The sequence below is a fragment of the Vicia villosa genome, linkage group LG1 (genome assembly GCF_029867415.1).
Source record: "Vicia villosa cultivar HV-30 ecotype Madison, WI linkage group LG1, Vvil1.0, whole genome shotgun sequence".
NCBI classification, from domain to species: Eukaryota; Viridiplantae; Streptophyta; class Magnoliopsida; order Fabales; family Fabaceae; genus Vicia; species Vicia villosa.
The window spans coordinates 129,953,477-129,973,654 of record NC_081180.1 but is presented as its reverse complement, the minus strand read 5'-3'; the positions used below and the strand labels follow the sequence as shown (position 1 = coordinate 129,973,654).

Here is a 20,178-nt window from a genome sequence, read left to right as displayed (position 1 = left end):
TCCTCGAAGCCTGTAGGCAAGAGGTATATGTACTCACTCAGAAGCTGTGAAGCAATGAGTGTAGATGTGTCGTTTGATCGAAGCTGTGAAGCAAGATCAAAGTGTGTATTGAAAGTGGATCTTCTACTTTGACTATTGTCAGTGTGTTATCACATGAGGTGATTGTTGGTGAGAAGCTGTCAAGCATAGGCTAGGGGCTGGAGTGCTTGGACATCACTGCGGTGATTGGGAGTGGAATGGAGATATTCCATATCTAGGGAGGACCTAGGTAGAGGGGTCATTGGGTAGTGATTAAGTGAGGAGTTGTAAACTTGGAGTTTAACTCTGAATTGATACTGCTAATAGTGAACTTCATCCCTGGCTTGGTAGCCCCCAGAGTAGGTTAGTTAGAACCGAACTGGGTAAACAATTCTCTGTGTTATTTATGTTTCTGCATTGTTTATTTGTAGGTTCAGTTTGGATGTCATAACATCGTGCATGATATCAGTGTGTGATTTAATGACTGTGCTAACATAGAATCTCTACAAAGCAGATTTGTTTATGTTAACTGAACTGATATGTGATCCCAACACTTCCAGACTTCTGGATGTTAGAAGTAATAAAAATTGGGGGATCTGTAGGTACTGCCTCAGCTAAGCTGATGACAGAAAAGATGTCGTGACATTGTGTATGACATTCTGAGTCTGTCTTACCAGAATTTCAATTTCATATTATTCTTCACACCTCCCATAATACTACTTCCACCAACACAATAAACTCAAATAAATAACTTTATTTATACTAGTATTATTCCAATAATATTTCTACAGTAAAAATCATTCCATCATTATCAAATAATAATCTCAAGAAAAATATCAATAATTCCAACTCCGATAATTCCAATAATTAAATCTGATGATACTCCCAAAATATTTAATTAAATAATTAATTAAATATCCGGGTGTTACAATGTTCATGTGCTCATCTTGCAAGAATCATATCTCATTCAATTTTGATTCAACTTGTGCAATGAAGATATATAATGGAAGATCTCACTTCCTACTACAAATTTGTAGTTGGAATCATTTCAATTGGAGTTTTGAATCACTTCCTACTACAACATTTCTCATTTCTTTTTCAATAATGTGCCAATAAAAAGGTCTGTGCTTTTTGAGGTTAGGTGGGTGTATTATTATATTGATAACAAAATAGTAAAGTAGCATCTTTTGTGCCTTAAAATCTGATAAGTAGGGTTTTACTTTTTTCTACTTGGGAACTCATGTAACTATAATGCTTATTTTTATAATTCTGACTTTATTTACGCGTTGGAATATTGTATAGATAATGAAAGGAAATATATTGATATTACTAGACTCACAAGTTTTGGCGCAAGGTGTGTCACTTCTTCTAAAGTTTCAGACAGGACCATGACTCGAAAGATACGTCCTTGCTCCTAAAGATTATTCAAATTCCCAGTTTGGAGGCCTCAAGATTTTGTTAACAAATGAAGATGGTTTAAACAGGATCGTGACGAAGAAGCTACTCGAGAAGCTCGGTTGTCAGGTAACTGTAGTTTCATCAGGATTTGAGTGTGTGAGTGTTATAACTGGCTCTGGTGATAAGGCATTCAGAATAATTATGTTGGATATTCACATGCCTGAAATGGACGGTTTTGAAGTCGCGACTAGGACCAGGAAGTCCAATGGCCCTGAATGGCCTTTGATCATAGCTCTTATAGCAAATGCAGAAGAGCAAATGAAGGATAGATGCATGCTGGCAGGAATGAATGGAGTGATTCGGGAACCAATTCTACTTCATCAGATAGCGGACGAACTTAGAACAGTCATGCATCGTATAGGTGAAAAACTGTGAATACAGTTTTTATACTCTTCAGATATCTAAGATTTTTAACAATACATATTGCTTAAAAATAGTCAGTTTATTTTGTAGTTGCTATAGCTGTGATTGAGTCTTTGACAGTGCAGGTTTTGACTCGTGATTTTGTTGCGGCTATAAACGCGGTTGATGCATTGCGGTTGTGATTCAGTTACAATTTACTTGTGTTTGGTGTCTGCAGTCATAATCCAATGTGATTGCAACCACAACCGTTGTTATCACAATCGCAATCAAAATGTTATTGTTGTTGTGGCGAGGTTCATAATTTAGATCAATAATACAGTGTTTTATTTTTTATGGAAAAGTGTAACAGAGATAAATCTTAAACAAATTGTGGAATAATGAACATTTGAAGTATTTAGAAAACTATTATTATAAGCTAAAAAATCCATACAACCACTTTAAAAGTTTGGCAAATTTATTAATAACAGGCTTTCCAGAATGAAACTAAGAAGACAATCTTTCACTATTTGCCCAAATTTCTAACTCTAAACCTGTTCTAAGCTTAAGCATAGAGATTGTAATCAATCTACAACCTTTAAAATCAAACATAAATTACTAAACATTAAATAACTTATAAAAGAACTCTAACTCGTGATCCCATCTATAAGCTTCACACGATTCAATGTCATCATCTTCATCGTTAAATAACAACCATTTACCTTTCTTCCCTCTCCATCCCTTGCAAGTGTCCTTTGCATCACATAGAGCAGTTTGATTGCGTGCCAATAAGCCGTTATTTCTCCATAAAGAACTTGTTAAATATTGAATCTTCTTTCTTGTTATCATAATACATTTCGACATCCTCAAAGAACGCATATGCTTAAGTCCTTCTTTTCTTGATTCGTAATCTTTGGAACACAACAGGATCATACCGTAGATGTATATGGCTTCCTTATGACCCTTTTGAGCCGATGTTTTTAATCTCTCAAGGATAAAATACAACATTAGTTCCAAAAGTGATATAAGGATAATGATTACCAATTATCACTATTTTGTGGATATTAAACCTAACCCAATGTCTAGACATTAACATTCAATAGATGGATACTTGGATCTAGTAATGACCAACACCTTATCAAGTTGTACCATGAAAACGTAATTTAGGTAGCTAATCCAAAATAAGCATTAAGAATGAAGAATCATCAATATTAAAACTTAAGTATAATTACATAAAATGTCATGACAATAATTAAACAAGAGATTGTAATGACTACATCTACCCCCCCACCCAACAAAGATATTTATAACTACGCTTACTCTTCATAGCTCTACAAGTAGTTATGAGAAGACAAACTTGGAGAGTCGAGCAGTGCTTCCGCCTTTAATCCCCCTATCCATTCTCCTATTGAAACCAAGGTGGACCTACTATCTACTTGTACCCCCGTGACTCCACTTAAACTCTCTTAGAACAATAGGTAGACTTTATATTTATAGGCTTGAAAAAGATAGGCTCACAAGGATCACCGTTCATCCTCGCTTAGCGTTCCTACTTTCTTCTCTGTTAAGCAACACCAACTCACCTTAAAACAAGCCCTAGTTTACCTATCTCTCTAGACGCACCACCTATCTTCGCTTAGTGCACAAACTTTCCCTTCTCCATGAAGTTACTTATCCAAGAAGTATTCTCACACTTGTGCTCGCCTAGCGTACCCATGAACGTGTCCTATCGAGCCTTACTTGTAGAAATTTGGTCTTGGAAAGGTCTTTGTGTCTTTATTGGTGGTTTTTCAGTCATTTTCATTTGTTTTTTTAATTGTCAAGTAAAAATTCCTAATATGCATTTTTATCATTTTTTATAGATAAATCAGGGTGTCTTGTATTGATTGTTTATAAAATAAGTCAGTAAGTGTCTACGTGTTTTGCTTAATTTTGGCACTTCTGAGCTTTCCCCAACTTATATGTTTTTTGTCCTAAAAAAAGCCATTTAGATGGTTCAAATTTTTTGAAATTCATGTTTCATGAGAAGGTTAAAGTAGGTCAAATATTTTTTAAAAGCATTTGAATGAGATGAAACTCTTTCAAATGCAAATCATGATCAACATCATAAATATCCATAGATCATAACATCAAGATAAAATACTTGCTTCACAAAAGTAAAATTTTAAAATATGTTTAGATCAACAGTCAATTGTTTGTCAGAATCATGATCTCACTGAGTATCTCTTAGTAGTTAGTCTTTCCCTCATAATCTGGATTATGCACAAACTTAGAAATATTTTGTATTTCATCTAAGCAATATCACAAGATACATTATCAATCATGAATCACTATAATTTTTTGGGTTGTAACATGGCTAGGCATACAAAAAATATTAATTTTTTCTTAGAATTTAAAAGCATAAAGATAAGTGATCAAAATTTTATTAGATCAAGAGTCTCTTTCTTTGATCCCACTCTTTACAACCATATTTATTTTGATGATTTTATTTTGTATGCTTTGACTTTTTTTCTTTTTATTTTCTCCAAAGCAGTTTTCTTTTCTTTTCACCATTGCTTACTTGACTTTCTTTTTTCATACATTTCCTTTTCTCCCCAATTTTTGAAATGTCCTTGAATTTTTAAGTGCTCTCCTATCCTTAAGACAAAATGGTGAACATTATTTTTATTTCAAAATTGACAAAGGATTGTAATGTTTAAAGAACAAAAAAAATCATTTTAGGATCAAAAGAATTGTAAAAGGATCACAACCTCCTTAGAAATAGTTTTTGGATAAGTAGTCTTCACTCAAAATCAAACAATGCCTTGATCATATTCATGACTTCAAACCTATTTGGTAATAGCAAGACTGATGCAAAATGCACATAGTTAACATGCATGTCCACTATCATTATTTATGTAAACTCATGAGGTTGTACACATCTCACTTTGGTAGGCTTAATATTATTGAGCTACATTGACACGTTTTCACTAGACAGTAGTAAAATCAAACGTTTTGTAAGTAACTAGTTCATAATTATGTTATAATTCACAGATAGTCAAACATTGGTCATGAATGAAGCATTTAAAAGAATAAAAACCATTTTCATGTCATTTGTTATTTACCTTTGTCATTAACCTAAATTTTGTGATTTCCATGCATTTTGGTTGTTCAGATCATCATCTGAACCATCAGCAGACAAACCCTAAAAAGCAAATTTTTCAAAAAATTTAATTCAACAAGTATAAATCATAGAATCATCTAAATTTCACCAGTATAAGCTTTAGATCCTCCCTTACATTCCACCCCCTGAAGAAAAGATTTGACTATCCTTAGGAAACAAACAAGGAGAGGTCACACATAGGTTTCTTGCTTAGCCCAAAATTTCAAAAGATTTATCGCTTATTCCCAATTTGCAACAAAGTTCACTAGGCTCTCTCTGTGGCTCCCCCAATGAGCCTTCTGTTATAACATGTGTACCTGTTTTTTCTTGTTAAATTTTCTCATCACGAACACATCAAAATTCAAGGAAGAATGGCATCTATCATCAAAATATTCAAAATATATTAGAAACTTGGACGTGCTCATGCACTTAGTACAAAATGACCAACACACCCAAGTCCATTGTGTGTGGACATTATTAGTAACATAATACAAAAAAAACCAACAAACAAAAAAACTCAACACACAATTAAATTCAAACAATAACATAGTAAAAACTTCACAGTGATATTAGTTTAAGCTTCAATCGTTAGATTCGTACTCCTTGGGATTCTCTTCTTCTTATTCTTCCTCTTTATCGTCTTCTTTATACTTATTGTTTATACCACTACCACATACACCATCATGCATATGCCCTGGCTGCATTTCTTCCGAATAAAAGGGCTTATTTTCATGCCATTGAAGTTCACGGAAAAATTCATCATGGGCGGGCATACTAAATGGAGAGTTTGGGTTTTGGATTATTGGTTCTATACTACTAATGTATTCTTGAAATAGAGCAGACCTCTTTGTTATGCATAACTAATATCCCACTCGTGAGTAAAATAGGTTTCAAAGTTATGATTTACATCATCCAAACTTAAAAGCTTTTGTTGGTTTTGTGGTGTTAGGGGTGAAACGGTTCAGTGAGTTTGTCTTCTAATGTTTCTTTCCAATCAATATTGTTAAACAACGTCCTCATCTATTTTTGTATCTAAGCAGCGATGGTAGTAGTCAGGTATGTGTACTTCAAACATTCCGCACAATGCAATAATCAATCCAAGAAGGCCAGAGAAGTTTTGAAATTGAGTATACAATTTCCTGAATTCTATTTGATATGAATTTGGATATATCTATCTCTTTCTTGGTCAGAATGAACCAGATAAGTTAGACAGACTTAAGGATTGATGGGGGTGTTTATTGTAGGGATGGTGTTGGACATGAAGGTTAACCACATTTATGTTTTTGTGGTAAGGTTGGTATTTTTAAATTGTATAGGTCAGTCGGATATTCATATCTCATAAGTTTCAAATCCAATACATATATCATCAACAATTATATCAAAATCCAATTTATTTCTTGCAGCTGCCATTGAGAAAGGATTTTCCCCGTCTGGGTTATCCACAAAATTATCTTCTAAATACTCACGAATCATATCCCTATCATAAGGTACTCATCTCCCCTTGACCCAATATACTCTTGATATCATAGTATCATCATCCGAAGGCTTAGCATTAGCGTAAAATTCTTTGATGATATCAAGATTAATTTCTTCACGTGGGTTTGCTAGTACATTTCACCCTCAGTTTCCTAGTTCTTTCAAAAAACTTGAGAAGTTCCCGGAGTCTTCCAATTGTGCCTTAGTTTCAACAACTAATCGTCTATTGCTAAATTGGTTACAAACCTCTTCATGATTAGGGATCTTGAACTGGTTACGATCATACGATTCTTGCGACGATTCAATTTCTGACAGGCTTTTCCTTCTGATAATTGATTTCTTTGGAACCATCTGTAAAAGTCATTAAACAACATATATTTTGACATTTGAATGTGGTTGCTGCATTGTGGTTGTGATGCAGATATAATTTTATTATGTTTGGTGTCTGAAGTCACAATCCAATGTGATTGCAACCGCAACTGTTATTATCACAATCGCAATCAAAATTTTACTATTGTTGTGGTGCGGTTCTCAATTTAGAACAATAATATAATGTTATTTTTTTTTACGAAAAAGTGTAATAGAGATATGATAAATCTTAAACAAACTTTGAATAATGAACATTTACAGAATTTAGAAAACAATCATTTCATATTTGCCCAAATTTCTAAATCTAAATTTGTTCTAAGCTTAAGCACAATGATTGTAATCAATCAACAAACTTTAAAATCAAACATAAATTTCTAAACAATAAATAACTTATAAAAGAACTCTAACTCGTGATCCCATCTACAAGCTTCACATGATTCAATGTCATATTCTTCATCGTCCAAAAATAACCATCTACCTTTCTTCACTATCTATCCCTTGCACGTGTCCTTTGAGTCGCACAGAGGAGTTGAATTGTGTGCCAATACGCCGTTCTTTTTCCATAAAGAACTTGTTAAATATTGAACATTCTTTCTTGTAATCATAATACATTTCGACATCCTCAAAGAACACATATGCTTAAGTCCTTCTTTTCTTGATTCGTAATCTTCAAAACACAACATGATCATAGCGTAGATTTATATGGTTTCCTTATGACCCTTTTGAGCGATTGTTTTTAGTCTCTCAAGATCACTGATATTTCCATTCGAGTAACTAAAATATTTGAGAAATCCTTCTTCGAACAAGCTTTCAATATTTTCACTTTCCATGCAACACCTTAAAAAAAGATAATTCTTTCTTGTTAGGAAAGTGAAATCATTGGATCAATGGAAATTGATTTAGAGAAACTTTTTGTAACCCGTAGTTTTCTTCTGCGACTTCAAGAAAATCTCAACAACATAATTTCATGATATAAAGATCAACAAAAAACTGGGAGGTTACACTTATAACCATGTCAAGTAACAAATCTCTTGGAAGTGATTGTATGGAAGATGAAAAAGTAATGCATGTTGTTTTTTGTTGTTTTTTCCTTGAATGATATCTTTGGTGCCATTTGGGTTTTCAAGAATATGGATTTATTGGACTCAAATATTTGAAAATTTCTAATTTGTTTTCTTATTTAGTAGTATCAATTTGAGTTTTTTTTCCTCTAAAAAATTGATCAAAAGAGATTCAAACGGGTGCTTTTTATACACAAATTTAGACTAACCTTTTGTTTTTACCAAATCTTAGATATAACTTTTTTTACTGGTCAGTAAAATTTATTTAAATTCCAACAAATCTAAATGAGATTTACATGATTTAATTTGATTTGGTTTGACCCATATAGATTTTAATCAATAACAGATAGTACTTTGTTAACAAAGAGATTTTTTTTATATATATAAAAACTGGTCTTGAAGAGTCAAAACAGGTGGGCAAGCATCAACGACGTGATCTTCGGTGATGGTTGAGAAAAAAAGGGGGTTGTACCTGCAAGGCACTCCGATATCAAAATAAAAAAGAGAGCAAATGTACAACATAAAGTATAGGTTTGAGAGATTTCAATATCTTGCCCTCAAAGAGGTGAGGGCTATTTATTATGCTCTCCTTAGCATAGCTATTGGGCCTAATATTCTGGGTTGGGCGTGATTCAACGGCCCAAAACGCATGTGACAATTAAATTAGTCCTCGTTCATTTTGGCAGATCGAACTAGCCGTTGGCGAGGATGGGAATATCAGCGTGCTCGACTAGTCCTTCATTGCGAGGGAGATGTCGCTCGCACGTTCTCTATAGGTGGCATAGGGGGAATTGCAGCCCCAGCTTGCCCAAGTGTATGCACCAACGCTTATTGGGCCGTTTTCCACTTATGAGTGGATTGGGCCAATTCTGACAATTGGGCTAGTCTAGAACAAAATCTAAACTAAATCCTTATTTTTAGAAACAAACAATAAGAAGAGAGGAAATTTTAAATATATTTAAAAAATTTTAGGGTTAAATATGTCTGAGGTCCCTATAAATATGACAATATTTAATTTTAGTCCATATAAAAAATTTCTTCAAACAATGGTCCTCGCAATATTTTCCATCTCTATTTTTGGTCCCTCCCGTTAGATTCCACTAACGGAGGCTTTCGTGGCACGCCACGTCAATTAAAGTCAATATTAGAGATAGAAAATTTTTCACAAACAATTAATCAAATTTGAATGGAAAACTAAACTCATTAAATGAGTTAAACTACAACATACCACACACATTGGTTATTTGATTCATGAACAAAAGTTATTAATTTTTTTGTTAAAGAGAGTGTTCATGTCCTCTACAGGACGGTTAATACACAAGTTAAACATATAAATATGGTCTCATTATTTCAATTAACACACATGCTTTTCTTATCTCATTCACTAGAAAAAACTTATCACCTATGAATAATCAAAACAGAAAGCTAGAGAAAAAAAAAGTAAAATGAAAAACTATATTCCAACTAAAAATGCCATAAAATTATTGCACATTTCTAATAAAACGTGGCTGCAATTCCCAGCACTCGCATGGGGTTACCCCTATTCCAAAAGTTCATAACTTATCGAAGGTTTAGGGAACAATTAAGAGTTGATCCCTTGATTACTGTATTGAATTGTTTAAATAACTGTTAAGCAAAAAAATGGAGTTCATAACTTTTTTATTTCCCACAACTTTTTAGTTTATTTGTTTTTTACATGCTATTGATGATTCACAATCTTTCTGCTATGATTTTCCCCTTTCTTATAAGAAGCATTATTGTCAGTATTTTTATAAGTTTTTCCGACGTCGGTTTCTCGTGGTTCTGGTTCCAATATCGATGAAGAAAGTGTTGATCCTTATTTTGCATGCAGGTGGAAACCTACGGTAAATTAATTCATTATATAAATTAATCATCCATACCTGCACAGCTTCATATTAGTTGGCCAATCGACTGTGATAAGTATTGATAGCATGAAAAGTTAGGTCAGGATATAAGCAATACCACAAAATGAATGTTTTGAAATGGGATATTTTTATCTCTAACGAATTCACATCCAAAATAGTGGTAATAACTGGTACTCAAATTATAAGCCATTGAGTTGGAAATGTCATTCATTGATGTGAAGAATAAGGGTACTCAAATTACAAGTCATTGAGTTTGATTAATTGTTTGTGAAAATTTATTGTTTTTAAAGTTATTTAAAGGGGTTTAAAATTCCCGCAATCTATTTTTTTTTTAGGGTTGACTTTAATTGTCGTGGCATGACACGCGGTGTGCCACGTAAGTCTCTGCTAGTGGAATCTAACAGGAGGGACAAAAATAAAGAAGCAAAGGAATAAAATTTTTGTAAGGACTAAAATTGAAGGTTATAATATTTATAGGAATTAAAAACATATTTAATCTAAAATTTTAATTTAATTGAAATCATAGAATGACTTTGATAATGAAAGAAAAAAATATTTAATTTTTATCTTTTGTATGTAAAATCAAGTATAATGTTTGTATCTATCTAAATTTTTTAGTAACAAATATGTATTGTTACTTATTAGGAATTAGTACTCTTTAAAAAGAATACTAGAGAGAGATAAACAAATCTATTATTTAATGACAAAATTATCTTTAAATTATAAGATATTAACATGAAGTTTTGTGGAAATCAAGGTACCTACACGTACTTTGAAATTGAAAAAAGTTTAATTAATGATTGATTTAATAATAAATTCTTTAATTTAAAACCCTTTTATATTACACAGACAAAATTAATTTACTGTTCTAATTTTAAAGATTATATTTCACTAAGGCACATTTAAGATATAACTAAGGCCAAGTGACCAACCCTAATAAAAATCCACAATTTTGGTTCAAATTGTTTCAAGTTTTTTTTAAATCATTTTTAATGTGTTATATATTTTGGTTTAAAAAATTATAATAAATTTAAAAAATCAATGAAAAATGAATTATTTTAATTATTTTATAATTTTACTATAATTTTTTTAAAAATTTTAAAATGTCAAAAAATTACTTAAATTTGAAGTTATATTAAATAATTTTTCATAAAATTATTTTTGAAATATTTGGATTTAGAGAATATATTAATCTTCAATAATAATAATAATAATATTTAAAAATTATTTTAATAAAATAATCACTTAAAAAATACAAAATAAATCTATTTTTTAAATGTTAAAACATATGGGCCCTTAAAAATACATCTTATGACTTGGAGAGATATTTATAATGTGCTATTATCATTACTTATATTAGACATAATATATGAAAGAAAGTAATAATAATAATAATAATAATAATAATAATAATAATAATAATAATAATAATAGTAATAATAATAATAGTAATAATAATAATAATAATAATAATAATAATAATAATAATAATAATAATAATAATAATAATAATAATAATAATAATAATAATAATATTGGACGAATTTAAAGAGAAGGTATTTTGTGTTGTAATAATTACATCTTAATATGATATATAATTAGGGTTGAAACTTGCAATTTTACACTTTTTATTTGGAGTGGCAATATGAATAAAAGAAAGTAGGTTACTATTTCTTGGAAGAAAGTTTATCAACCAAAAGTTAAGGATGAGTTTGGTTTAAGATCACTGAGTTGTTTGACTGAAGCTTCCAATCTTAGGCTTTGTTTTGATTTCCTTAAGTATGATGAGGATTAAGCATACTTTTCAATTTTGTTCTGTCATATCTGCACAAAATTGGCCTTCTAGTCACTTGACATAAACTTCAACCGTTGTGCCAATTCCTCTCCATGCTGGTTCAACTAATAACTGCCAGTTCTCTTGGTTATAACCAAAACTCTTTTAACAAAAATTAATATTAATTAACAATATACTTGTTATCCTTTTATTCAACCAGTTAGTTTTAAAATTCCAATTTGAACAAAACTACACAATTTGGTGTCTGCAGTCATAATCCAATGCGATTGCAACCACAACCGTTGTTATCACAATCGCAATCAAAATGTTACTGCTGTTGTGGCGGGGTTCATAATTTAGATCAATAATACAGTGTTTTATTTTTGTTGGAAAAAGTGTAACAGAGATAAATCTTAAACAAACTGTGAATAATAAATATTTGCAGTATTTAGAAAACTATTATTATAAGCTAAAAATGCCATACAACCACTTTAAAAGTTTGGCAAATTTCTTAATAACAGGCTTACCAGAATGAAACTAAGAAGACAATCTTTCACTATTTGCTCAAATTTCTAACTCTTAACCTGTTCTAAGCTTAAGCATAGTGATTGTAATCAATCAACCATCTTTAAAATCAAACATAAATTACTAAACATTAAATAACTTAAAAAAAAACTCTAACTCGTGATCCCATCTACAAGCTTCACACGATTCAATGTCATCATCTTCATCGTCAAATAATAACCATCTACCTTTCTTCACTCTCCATCCCTTGCAAGTGTCCTTTGAATCGCATAGAGGAGTTTGATTGCGTGCCAATAAGCCATTATTTCTCCATAAAGAACTTGTTAAATATTGAACCTTCTTTCTTGTTATCATAATACATTTCGACATCCTCAAAAAACGCATATGTTTAAGTCCTTCTTTTCTTGATTCGTAATCTTTAGAACACAACATGATCATACCGTAGATGTATATGGCTTCTTTATGACCCTTTTGAGCCGCCGTTTTTAATCTCTCAAGGCCACCGATATTTCCATTCGGATAACTAAAATATTTGAGAAATCCTTCTCTAAACAAGCTTTCAATATTTCCGCTTTCCTTGCAACGGGCTAAAAAAGATAACTCTTTTTTGTTAGGAAACCATTGAATTAAGGGAAATTGATTTAGCGAAACTTTTTGTAACACGTAGTTTTCTTCCTCGACATGAAGAAAATCTCGACAACACAATTTCATGCTGTAAAGATCAACAAAAGATTGAGAGGTTACACTTATAAGCATGTCAAGTAACAAATCTCTTGGAAGTGATTGTATGGAAGATGAAGAAGGTAATGCATGTTGTTTTTTGTTGCTTTTTTTCTTGAATGATATAGTTGGTGCCATTTTTGTTTTCAAGAATATTGAATTCTTGGACTCAAATACTTGAAAATTTCTAATCTGTTTTTCTTAGTTACTAGTATTAGTTTGAGCTTTTTATACACAAATTTAAACTAACTTTTTTCTTTTTACCAAATCTTAGATACATTCTATTTCAACAAATTTAAATAAAATCTACATTTGATTTGATTTGGTTTGACTCATAAATTTTATCAATAACAGATAGTACTATGTTAACAAATGTTTGTTATTATTACCTATTTGAGAGAAAAAAAACAGTTATTTAATGACAAAATTATCTTTAAATATTAAATAATAAGACATTAACATGTAAATCAAAGTTACCTGCCTACACGTACTTTAAAATAGAAAAAAATTTAATTAAGGATTGATTTAAGTAATAAATTCGTCAATTTAAAACACTTTTTATACTACACATATTTTAAGGAGAAAATTAATCTACTCTTGTAATTTTAAATACTATATTTTAATAAGACACATTTAAAGCTGGATCTAATAAAATCTCCCAATTTTGTCTCCGATTCTTTCTTCTTAAAAAATTTGCAATTCTCTTTTTTAAAATTACAAATAAAAATTTTTTTAATACTATATTTCAATAAGGCACATTTAACTATATTTCTTAAATAAAAGGTAAACACTTTTCATACTATTTTTATTTAAAGGAAATTGCAAATTTCTAAAAAAATTCAAATAAAAATTGAGTTTTTAAGAATAATTAATTCTTGCTTTCAAATACTGGAAAATGTCTAATCTGTTTTTTTAACTTATTAGTATCAATTTGAGCTTTTTTTTCTTCTAAAAAAACTGATCAAAAGAGATTCAACCGAATACTTTTTACACACAAATTTAAACTAACTTTTTTATTTTTATCAAATCTTAGATACATTCTATTTCAACAAATTTAAATGAGATTTACGGATTTACATGATATGATTTGATTTGCTTTGACCCAAATAGATTTTTATCAATAACAATAGTACTATTAGTACTATGTTAACAAATGTTTGTTGTTAGTACTTAACTCTTCAAAAAGAATACTACTATTAGAAAGAGAGAGAGAGAGAGAAAAAAAACCAGTTATTTAATGACATAATTATCTTTAAATTATAAGACAATAACCTGTAAATCAAAGGTACCTACACGTACTCAAAAATAGAACTTATTTATTTTAATTAATGATTGACTTAAATAATAAATTCTTCAATTTAAAACACTTTTCATATTACCCATATTTTAAGGATAAATTAATCTACTTTTTAAATACTATATTCCATTAATGCACATTTAAAGCTGGATCTAATCAAATCTCCCAATTTTGTCTCCGATTCTTTCTTTCTTTTTTTAATTTTTAAATAATTTTAGTAGTATCATATATTTTTATTTAAAGAAATTTACAAATTTCTAATTAGAATTCAAATAAAAAATTAATTTAAATAACTTTTAAAAAAATATTATTTTAGGTATTTTATCATTTTACTATAATTTTTTTGAATATTAAAATTTTAAAATATCACTTAAAGTTGAAATTATTTTAAACATTTTTAATATTTTTGAAAAATATTTGGTTTTAAAAATATATTAATCTTCAATATTGTATATTTATATTATAAAATTAATATTTTAAATTATTAAAAATAAGTTAATATTTTTAAATATTTTAAAAATAAAATCTATTTTTTTTTAATGTTAAAACAAATGGATCCTTAAAACACGTCTTATTATTGGGAGAGGTATATCTATAGTGATTTCCACCCCTTACATCACGATCCAACATAGGATTTTCTGTTCACCAAGTCGAACTATGGCTCTTAGTCATTTGTAAGAAAGTTCTTGAGTATAACATATCAAAAGCTCAAATATATTATTTTAGTGGAATTCTCAGGAAGAAATTTTTTGGAAGTGAAGTAGGCCAAGAGATCAAAATAACCTCTAAAAATTCTGGCGAAATCTCTATAAACTCTTTCTCTTCATTTTCTATCGTTTCCTTTTATATTTCCATGCTTTATTTTTCCGCTGCTTGGAGGAGGTGATGGAGTGGAAAATCTTGACTGGTGCGTGGGGGTGACGGGCTTTTGATATATAGTCCAAAATGAACTGCAAGTGCACAGCCTATCAAAGTAATATATAAGATTGTTGAACCACAGAGACCAGCCGTCAATCTATCAACTTTATTGCTAAGGTGCTTATCTAAGGTAAATCAATATAGTGAAATGAGTGTAGTGCAAGGAAATTAAAGGGATAAAGTAAATAGCAGATAAAAATAACGGGATCGAATGTAAATCACGTAGATCCAGACAATGTTCCGGTTACACATGTATATACCTACTTCTGAGGCAATATTTTCTACTTATAGAAAATAACAATTTAACGGGAACTTGTCGCTTTCGCATACTAAGAACCGAGTTTACTCTTTAAGTCTACCCATTCATTTGTCACATATGAACAATGCGCATTGCGTTAAAGTAGTGAACCTATTTTTAAGAAATCAATTACTTGTCTTTGTAGAAAAGTGATTTTAACTTGGAAGATTTAACTTAAAGAGATTCTTGGCTTTTGGCCAAGAATCAGATTTCAAACCCACAAACGCGTCCAAAAATAGTTTCAAAATCGTTTTCTAAAAATGTGTCAAAAATCCCTAGTTAACCAAACGAACTGCTTTCGCTCTTTTCGTTCGGTTAAGAACTAATCTGGTTTGATCTTAAATATGGACGAATTTCGATCTTACCCATTAACATTAAACACAGTAAAATAGTATTAAAAGTTAAAACATTCCCAATAGTGTTTCTATTAGTATAACATCGAAACACGATCGTGATACGATCCTTACATTCTAACTCATATAAAATTATCCAGACATGGAAATAAATGCAAGCCTATAAAAACGTGTAGGCATGGTAAGAGCAAGAAAGTAAATAAAACAAAACAGTTGTGCGAGCCTATAAAACGTGTAGGCTATGATAAGAGTGGTTAAGTAAATAGTGCGAGCCTATAAAACGTGTAGGCTATGATAAGAGCGAGAAATAAATAAAAAGCGATTAAATAAAAAACTTGTTCCAACGGGAGTCTTTGGTTATGGTACAAGGAAAGTAAATGAGGTATGATGAACTTCAACCAAAGTGCTCCAAACCCCGATTACAAACATAATCTACACCGCAACGGCTCTTCGATGTGAAGGGACTGTCACTTTACAGATATTGATGGTATATGGTTTAAGTAATAACTAAGCTTGGATGAAAAACGAAAATGAAATGAAGTTCCTATTTATAGAAGTTCCTGAAGTTGCATAAAGACGAGCATGCCCCTCAACTCCTTATGAGCGGGAAACATTTTGTGAAGGCGCGTCCCGGAGGTGGGGTCTGCGGCCGCGGAGCAGGCCAACGTGGAAATCATGGGAATGTGGCAGTTACCCCTCTGGTGGAAACTGGTCATGTCACCGCGCTCCCTTCAGCGGGCGCTAAGCTGGACGCATGTGTACAAAATGACTGAAAATCTCTATTTTATTTGGCTTTCTCCCTCGTTTCTTCAAGCAGAGCTCCAAATGGACACAAAACCTAAAAACAAAGCAAACACAAGCATAATACAAGAAAAAAACAATACAAACTATAAGAAACATGTGAAATTCGAGTCATAAACATAGTGCGAATTGGTGTTATTAGGGGGGGTTAGAATGTCTCTGGAATTTGCCAAAGTTTTTGATAAACTCATCATTGTCTTTCATGCAGGTTTGTCAATACTAGTTATCCCTTAATACCTTGTGGGTGAGTTCTCTCCCACTAATGCGACTCTCGCAATCCTCTTTGTAGACCTCAGTGAGAGCCAAATCAGTCCCGACCTCTCCCAAACATCTTAACATTGGGAAGTCTCTTCCCATATTTTAACAAATTTCCTCCCACTACTTATAATTCACACATATAATCTAATGTTCTTCTTTTCTTTGACTTCGCCTTGAGGAATCTCTTCTATTGCCAAGTACCGAATTATACAAGTAATCTAATTTTAGGTGTTGACGAAGCCTATGAAGTTAACTTTCATCTTCTTTGTGTTGGGCATGGATAAATTTTCCTGTATTCATGTTCTCTTACGACATGGCTTCTTAGTAATGGCAAGCTTTGACAAGAGGTTCACGCAAGCGTTTTTACTTTGTAGGCATGTAGACTATCTCAAAGAACTTGAATTTTTTAGCTAGGTTTTGAAATCTTTCGAGATATTTGACGTGTTACGCCTATTTTGTATGATACTCTCATGTTACTTGATTATCGATTAATTGTGAGTCTCTTTGGGATTTGAGATTCGAAGTGTCAGTTTCTATGACGAGGTTCATCATAGTGATGAGGGCCTCGTACTTAACTTGGTTGTTTGTGGCCACAAATTCAAACCTTGAAGATTGTTCTATAAGGATGTTACTCGTGCTTTCCAATATTAGTCTGACACCATTTCCTTTAAGATTTGAGGCACCTTCAACTAACCAGATCTATACGTGTGTGACTTCCTCAATTACAAGAGAGTTAATTTCTACTAGAAAGTCTGCCTGAACTTGATATTTAATGATGCCTCTTGGCATAAAATTGTTATCATACTTTAACAACTCTACTAACCAAGAAACCATCCTTCCTAACAGATCAGGCTTCTTTAAAATTTGACAGATGAGATAGTTCGTCTTTACTGCCACATGGTGCCCCTGAAAATAAGGCATTAATTTCCTCGTCATTACAACGACTGCTGTTGCAATGCAGTTAACAAGTACAATATTATCATATCCACATAAACTAGTTGTGCTTAAAGACATATTCAACTGTTTTCATGTCTCTAAGTAAGGGTTTATAATTGTATGGTTTCATAAAAGTAAATTACAAAAAATAAATGTATATTTCAGTGTTAACAATGAGAAAAAATTTCAAGGGCAAATTTCATCATCATTTATACTCATGCATGAACCATTGGTCAGTAATATGCTCTTTTACTCAATTATTAATATTACCTCTTGTTATTCTCATTGTATCTCATTTCTGAATTCTGACTCAACGATGTGAGGTCAATTGTATTACCTAATAAGTGAGTTATTGCACTATTAAATACAACAACATTAAGTTCCAAAAGTGATAAAAAGATATTGATTATCAATTATCAGTATTATGTGCATATTAAACCTAACTTTATGTCTAGACATTAGCATTCAATAGATGGATACTTGGATCTAGTAACGACCAACACCTTTTGTATATAAAATCGTACCATGAAAACATATTTTAGGTAGCTAATCCAAAATAGACATTAAGAATGAAGAATCATCAATATTAAAACTTAAGTAGAATTACATAAAATTTTATGACAATAATTAAACATAAGATTATAATGACTACATCTAGCCCCAATAAAGAGATTTATAACTACGCTAACTTATCATAGCTCTACAAGTAGTTATGAGAAGACAAATTTGGAGAGTCGTCTACAATGGTCTCTTGAACAACGTTTCCGCCTTTAATCCCCCATCCATTCTCCTATTGAAACCAATGTGTACCTACTACCTTTTTGTACCCTTTTGAATCCACTTAAACTCTTTCAGGACAAAAGGTAGACTTTATATCTATAGGATTGAAAAAGATAGGCTCACTGTCAAAGCCGTCTCAGACAATTTGGAGGCCTTGTTCTAATATTTCTTTAAAAAGTTCATAATAAAAAATTAAAAAATCCTATATCAATGTTAATAACATTAAAGCTTTCAATAATTTTCTTTTTATTTTATCAAGATTTTTTGTTTGAAATTAAGTTAACTTATCAATTTTTTCATGCTTCTCATATTCAAAATTAAATTTTCTAATCTTAAAATATAATTTAAGAGCTATTCATAAAAAATGAATGGAAGAAGAAAAAATGAAACAAAGTTTTTTTGGTTTTTAATCAAATTCGTAACATTGAAATTTGAATTAGATAGACAACATTAAAGTTGAACCAATAAATATAATTAAGAGATAATTAATAATTATCAAATAAAACAACAAATTAAAAATTAATAATAAAAAGAAAGAAAATAATAATTAAAAGTGAACTTATAAAATAGAAACAATAAAAAAAATCATTATAATGTATAGTATACAATTGAATTTTTAAATTAAAATGTCTATGAAAAATAATAAAATATAAATTATAAAATCTAAAGGACCAATATTTCACGATATTACCTTATATTTTAGAGAAATCATGGAATCCATCTTAAATATTCAGTTTTAAAACATATTAATAAATTAAGTTTGAATAAGGTATGACATATTAATTAATTGATGAGAAAGTAAATAATTAAAATATTTGATGATATTCATAAAAATATAAAAGAAGGATGATTACAATTCACAATTCTTATACTTATTATATTACTAATAATAAGAATTAATTATATGAGTCTTATTATTTAAAAATAAAGAAAACATGATAGAAAAAATAGAACATGAAACGTGGTTTTAGTTATTAGTTAGATTTGTTATGCAGCTTTATTATATATTACTCACTAAATAAAAATTAGGTAGAAAGTCAAAATTATTTTTAACTGGTTGCCTTATTATTTAGAGGCTCTTCTATATTTAAAGGTTCTGTGCAGTGGACCAGACTACAGAGGTGTATAGCCGGACCTGCTCACCGCCCATCCTCGCTTAGCGTTTCTACTTTCTTCTCTTTTAAGCAACACCAACTCACCTTAAAACTAGTCTTATCATACCTATCTCGCTAGATGCACCGCCCATCTTCACTTAGCGCAAAAACTTTCCCTTCACCATGAAGTTACTTATCCAAGAAGTCTTCTCACGTATGTGCTTGCCTAGAGCGTCCATAAACGTGTCCTATTGAGCCTTACTTGTAGAAATTTAGTCTTGGAAAGGTCTGTGTTTCTTGATTGGTGGTTTTTCAATCATTTTCATTGAGCCTTACTTGTAGAAATTTGCAAGTAAAAAATCCTAATAGGCATTTTTATTATTTTTCGTAGATAATCGGGTGTCTTGTATTGATTTCTTATAAAAGAAATCAACAAGTGTCTACATGTTTTACTTAATTTTGACACTTTTCAACTCTCCTCAACTTATATGTTTTTTTGTCCTCAAACAAAAGTCATTTAGATGGTTTAGAATTTTTGAAATTCATGTTTCATAAGAAGGTTAAATGGCTAGGTCAAATATTTTTAAAAGAATTTGAATGACATGAAATTCTTTCTAATGCAAGTTCATGATCAACATCATTAATATCCACAGACCATAACATGAAGATAAACTA

General features: G+C 30.8%; 1 protein-coding gene and 1 pseudogene across 1 annotated transcript; one reads left to right on the top strand and one right to left on the bottom strand.

Annotated features, from left to right (window-relative positions):
• The first annotated feature begins 1,323 nt into the window (after positions 1–1,323).
• LOC131616778 (protein EIN4-like) lies at positions 1,324–1,873 on the top strand (annotated as a pseudogene).
• A 10,298-nt stretch (positions 1,874–12,171) lies between these two features.
• Positions 12,172–12,906, bottom strand: LOC131653971 (putative F-box protein At1g67623). Its single transcript, XM_058924337.1, has one exon. The coding sequence runs from the start codon at positions 12,904–12,906 to the stop codon at positions 12,172–12,174; it is 735 nt and encodes a 244-aa protein (XP_058780320.1).
• Between the last annotated feature and the right edge of the window lie 7,272 nt (positions 12,907–20,178).

Excerpts from the sequence above, each read along its gene's own strand:
- LOC131653971 (XM_058924337.1), bottom strand. The coding sequence starts at position 12,906 with ATGGCACCAACTATATCATTCAAGAAAAAAAGCAACAAAAAACAACAT.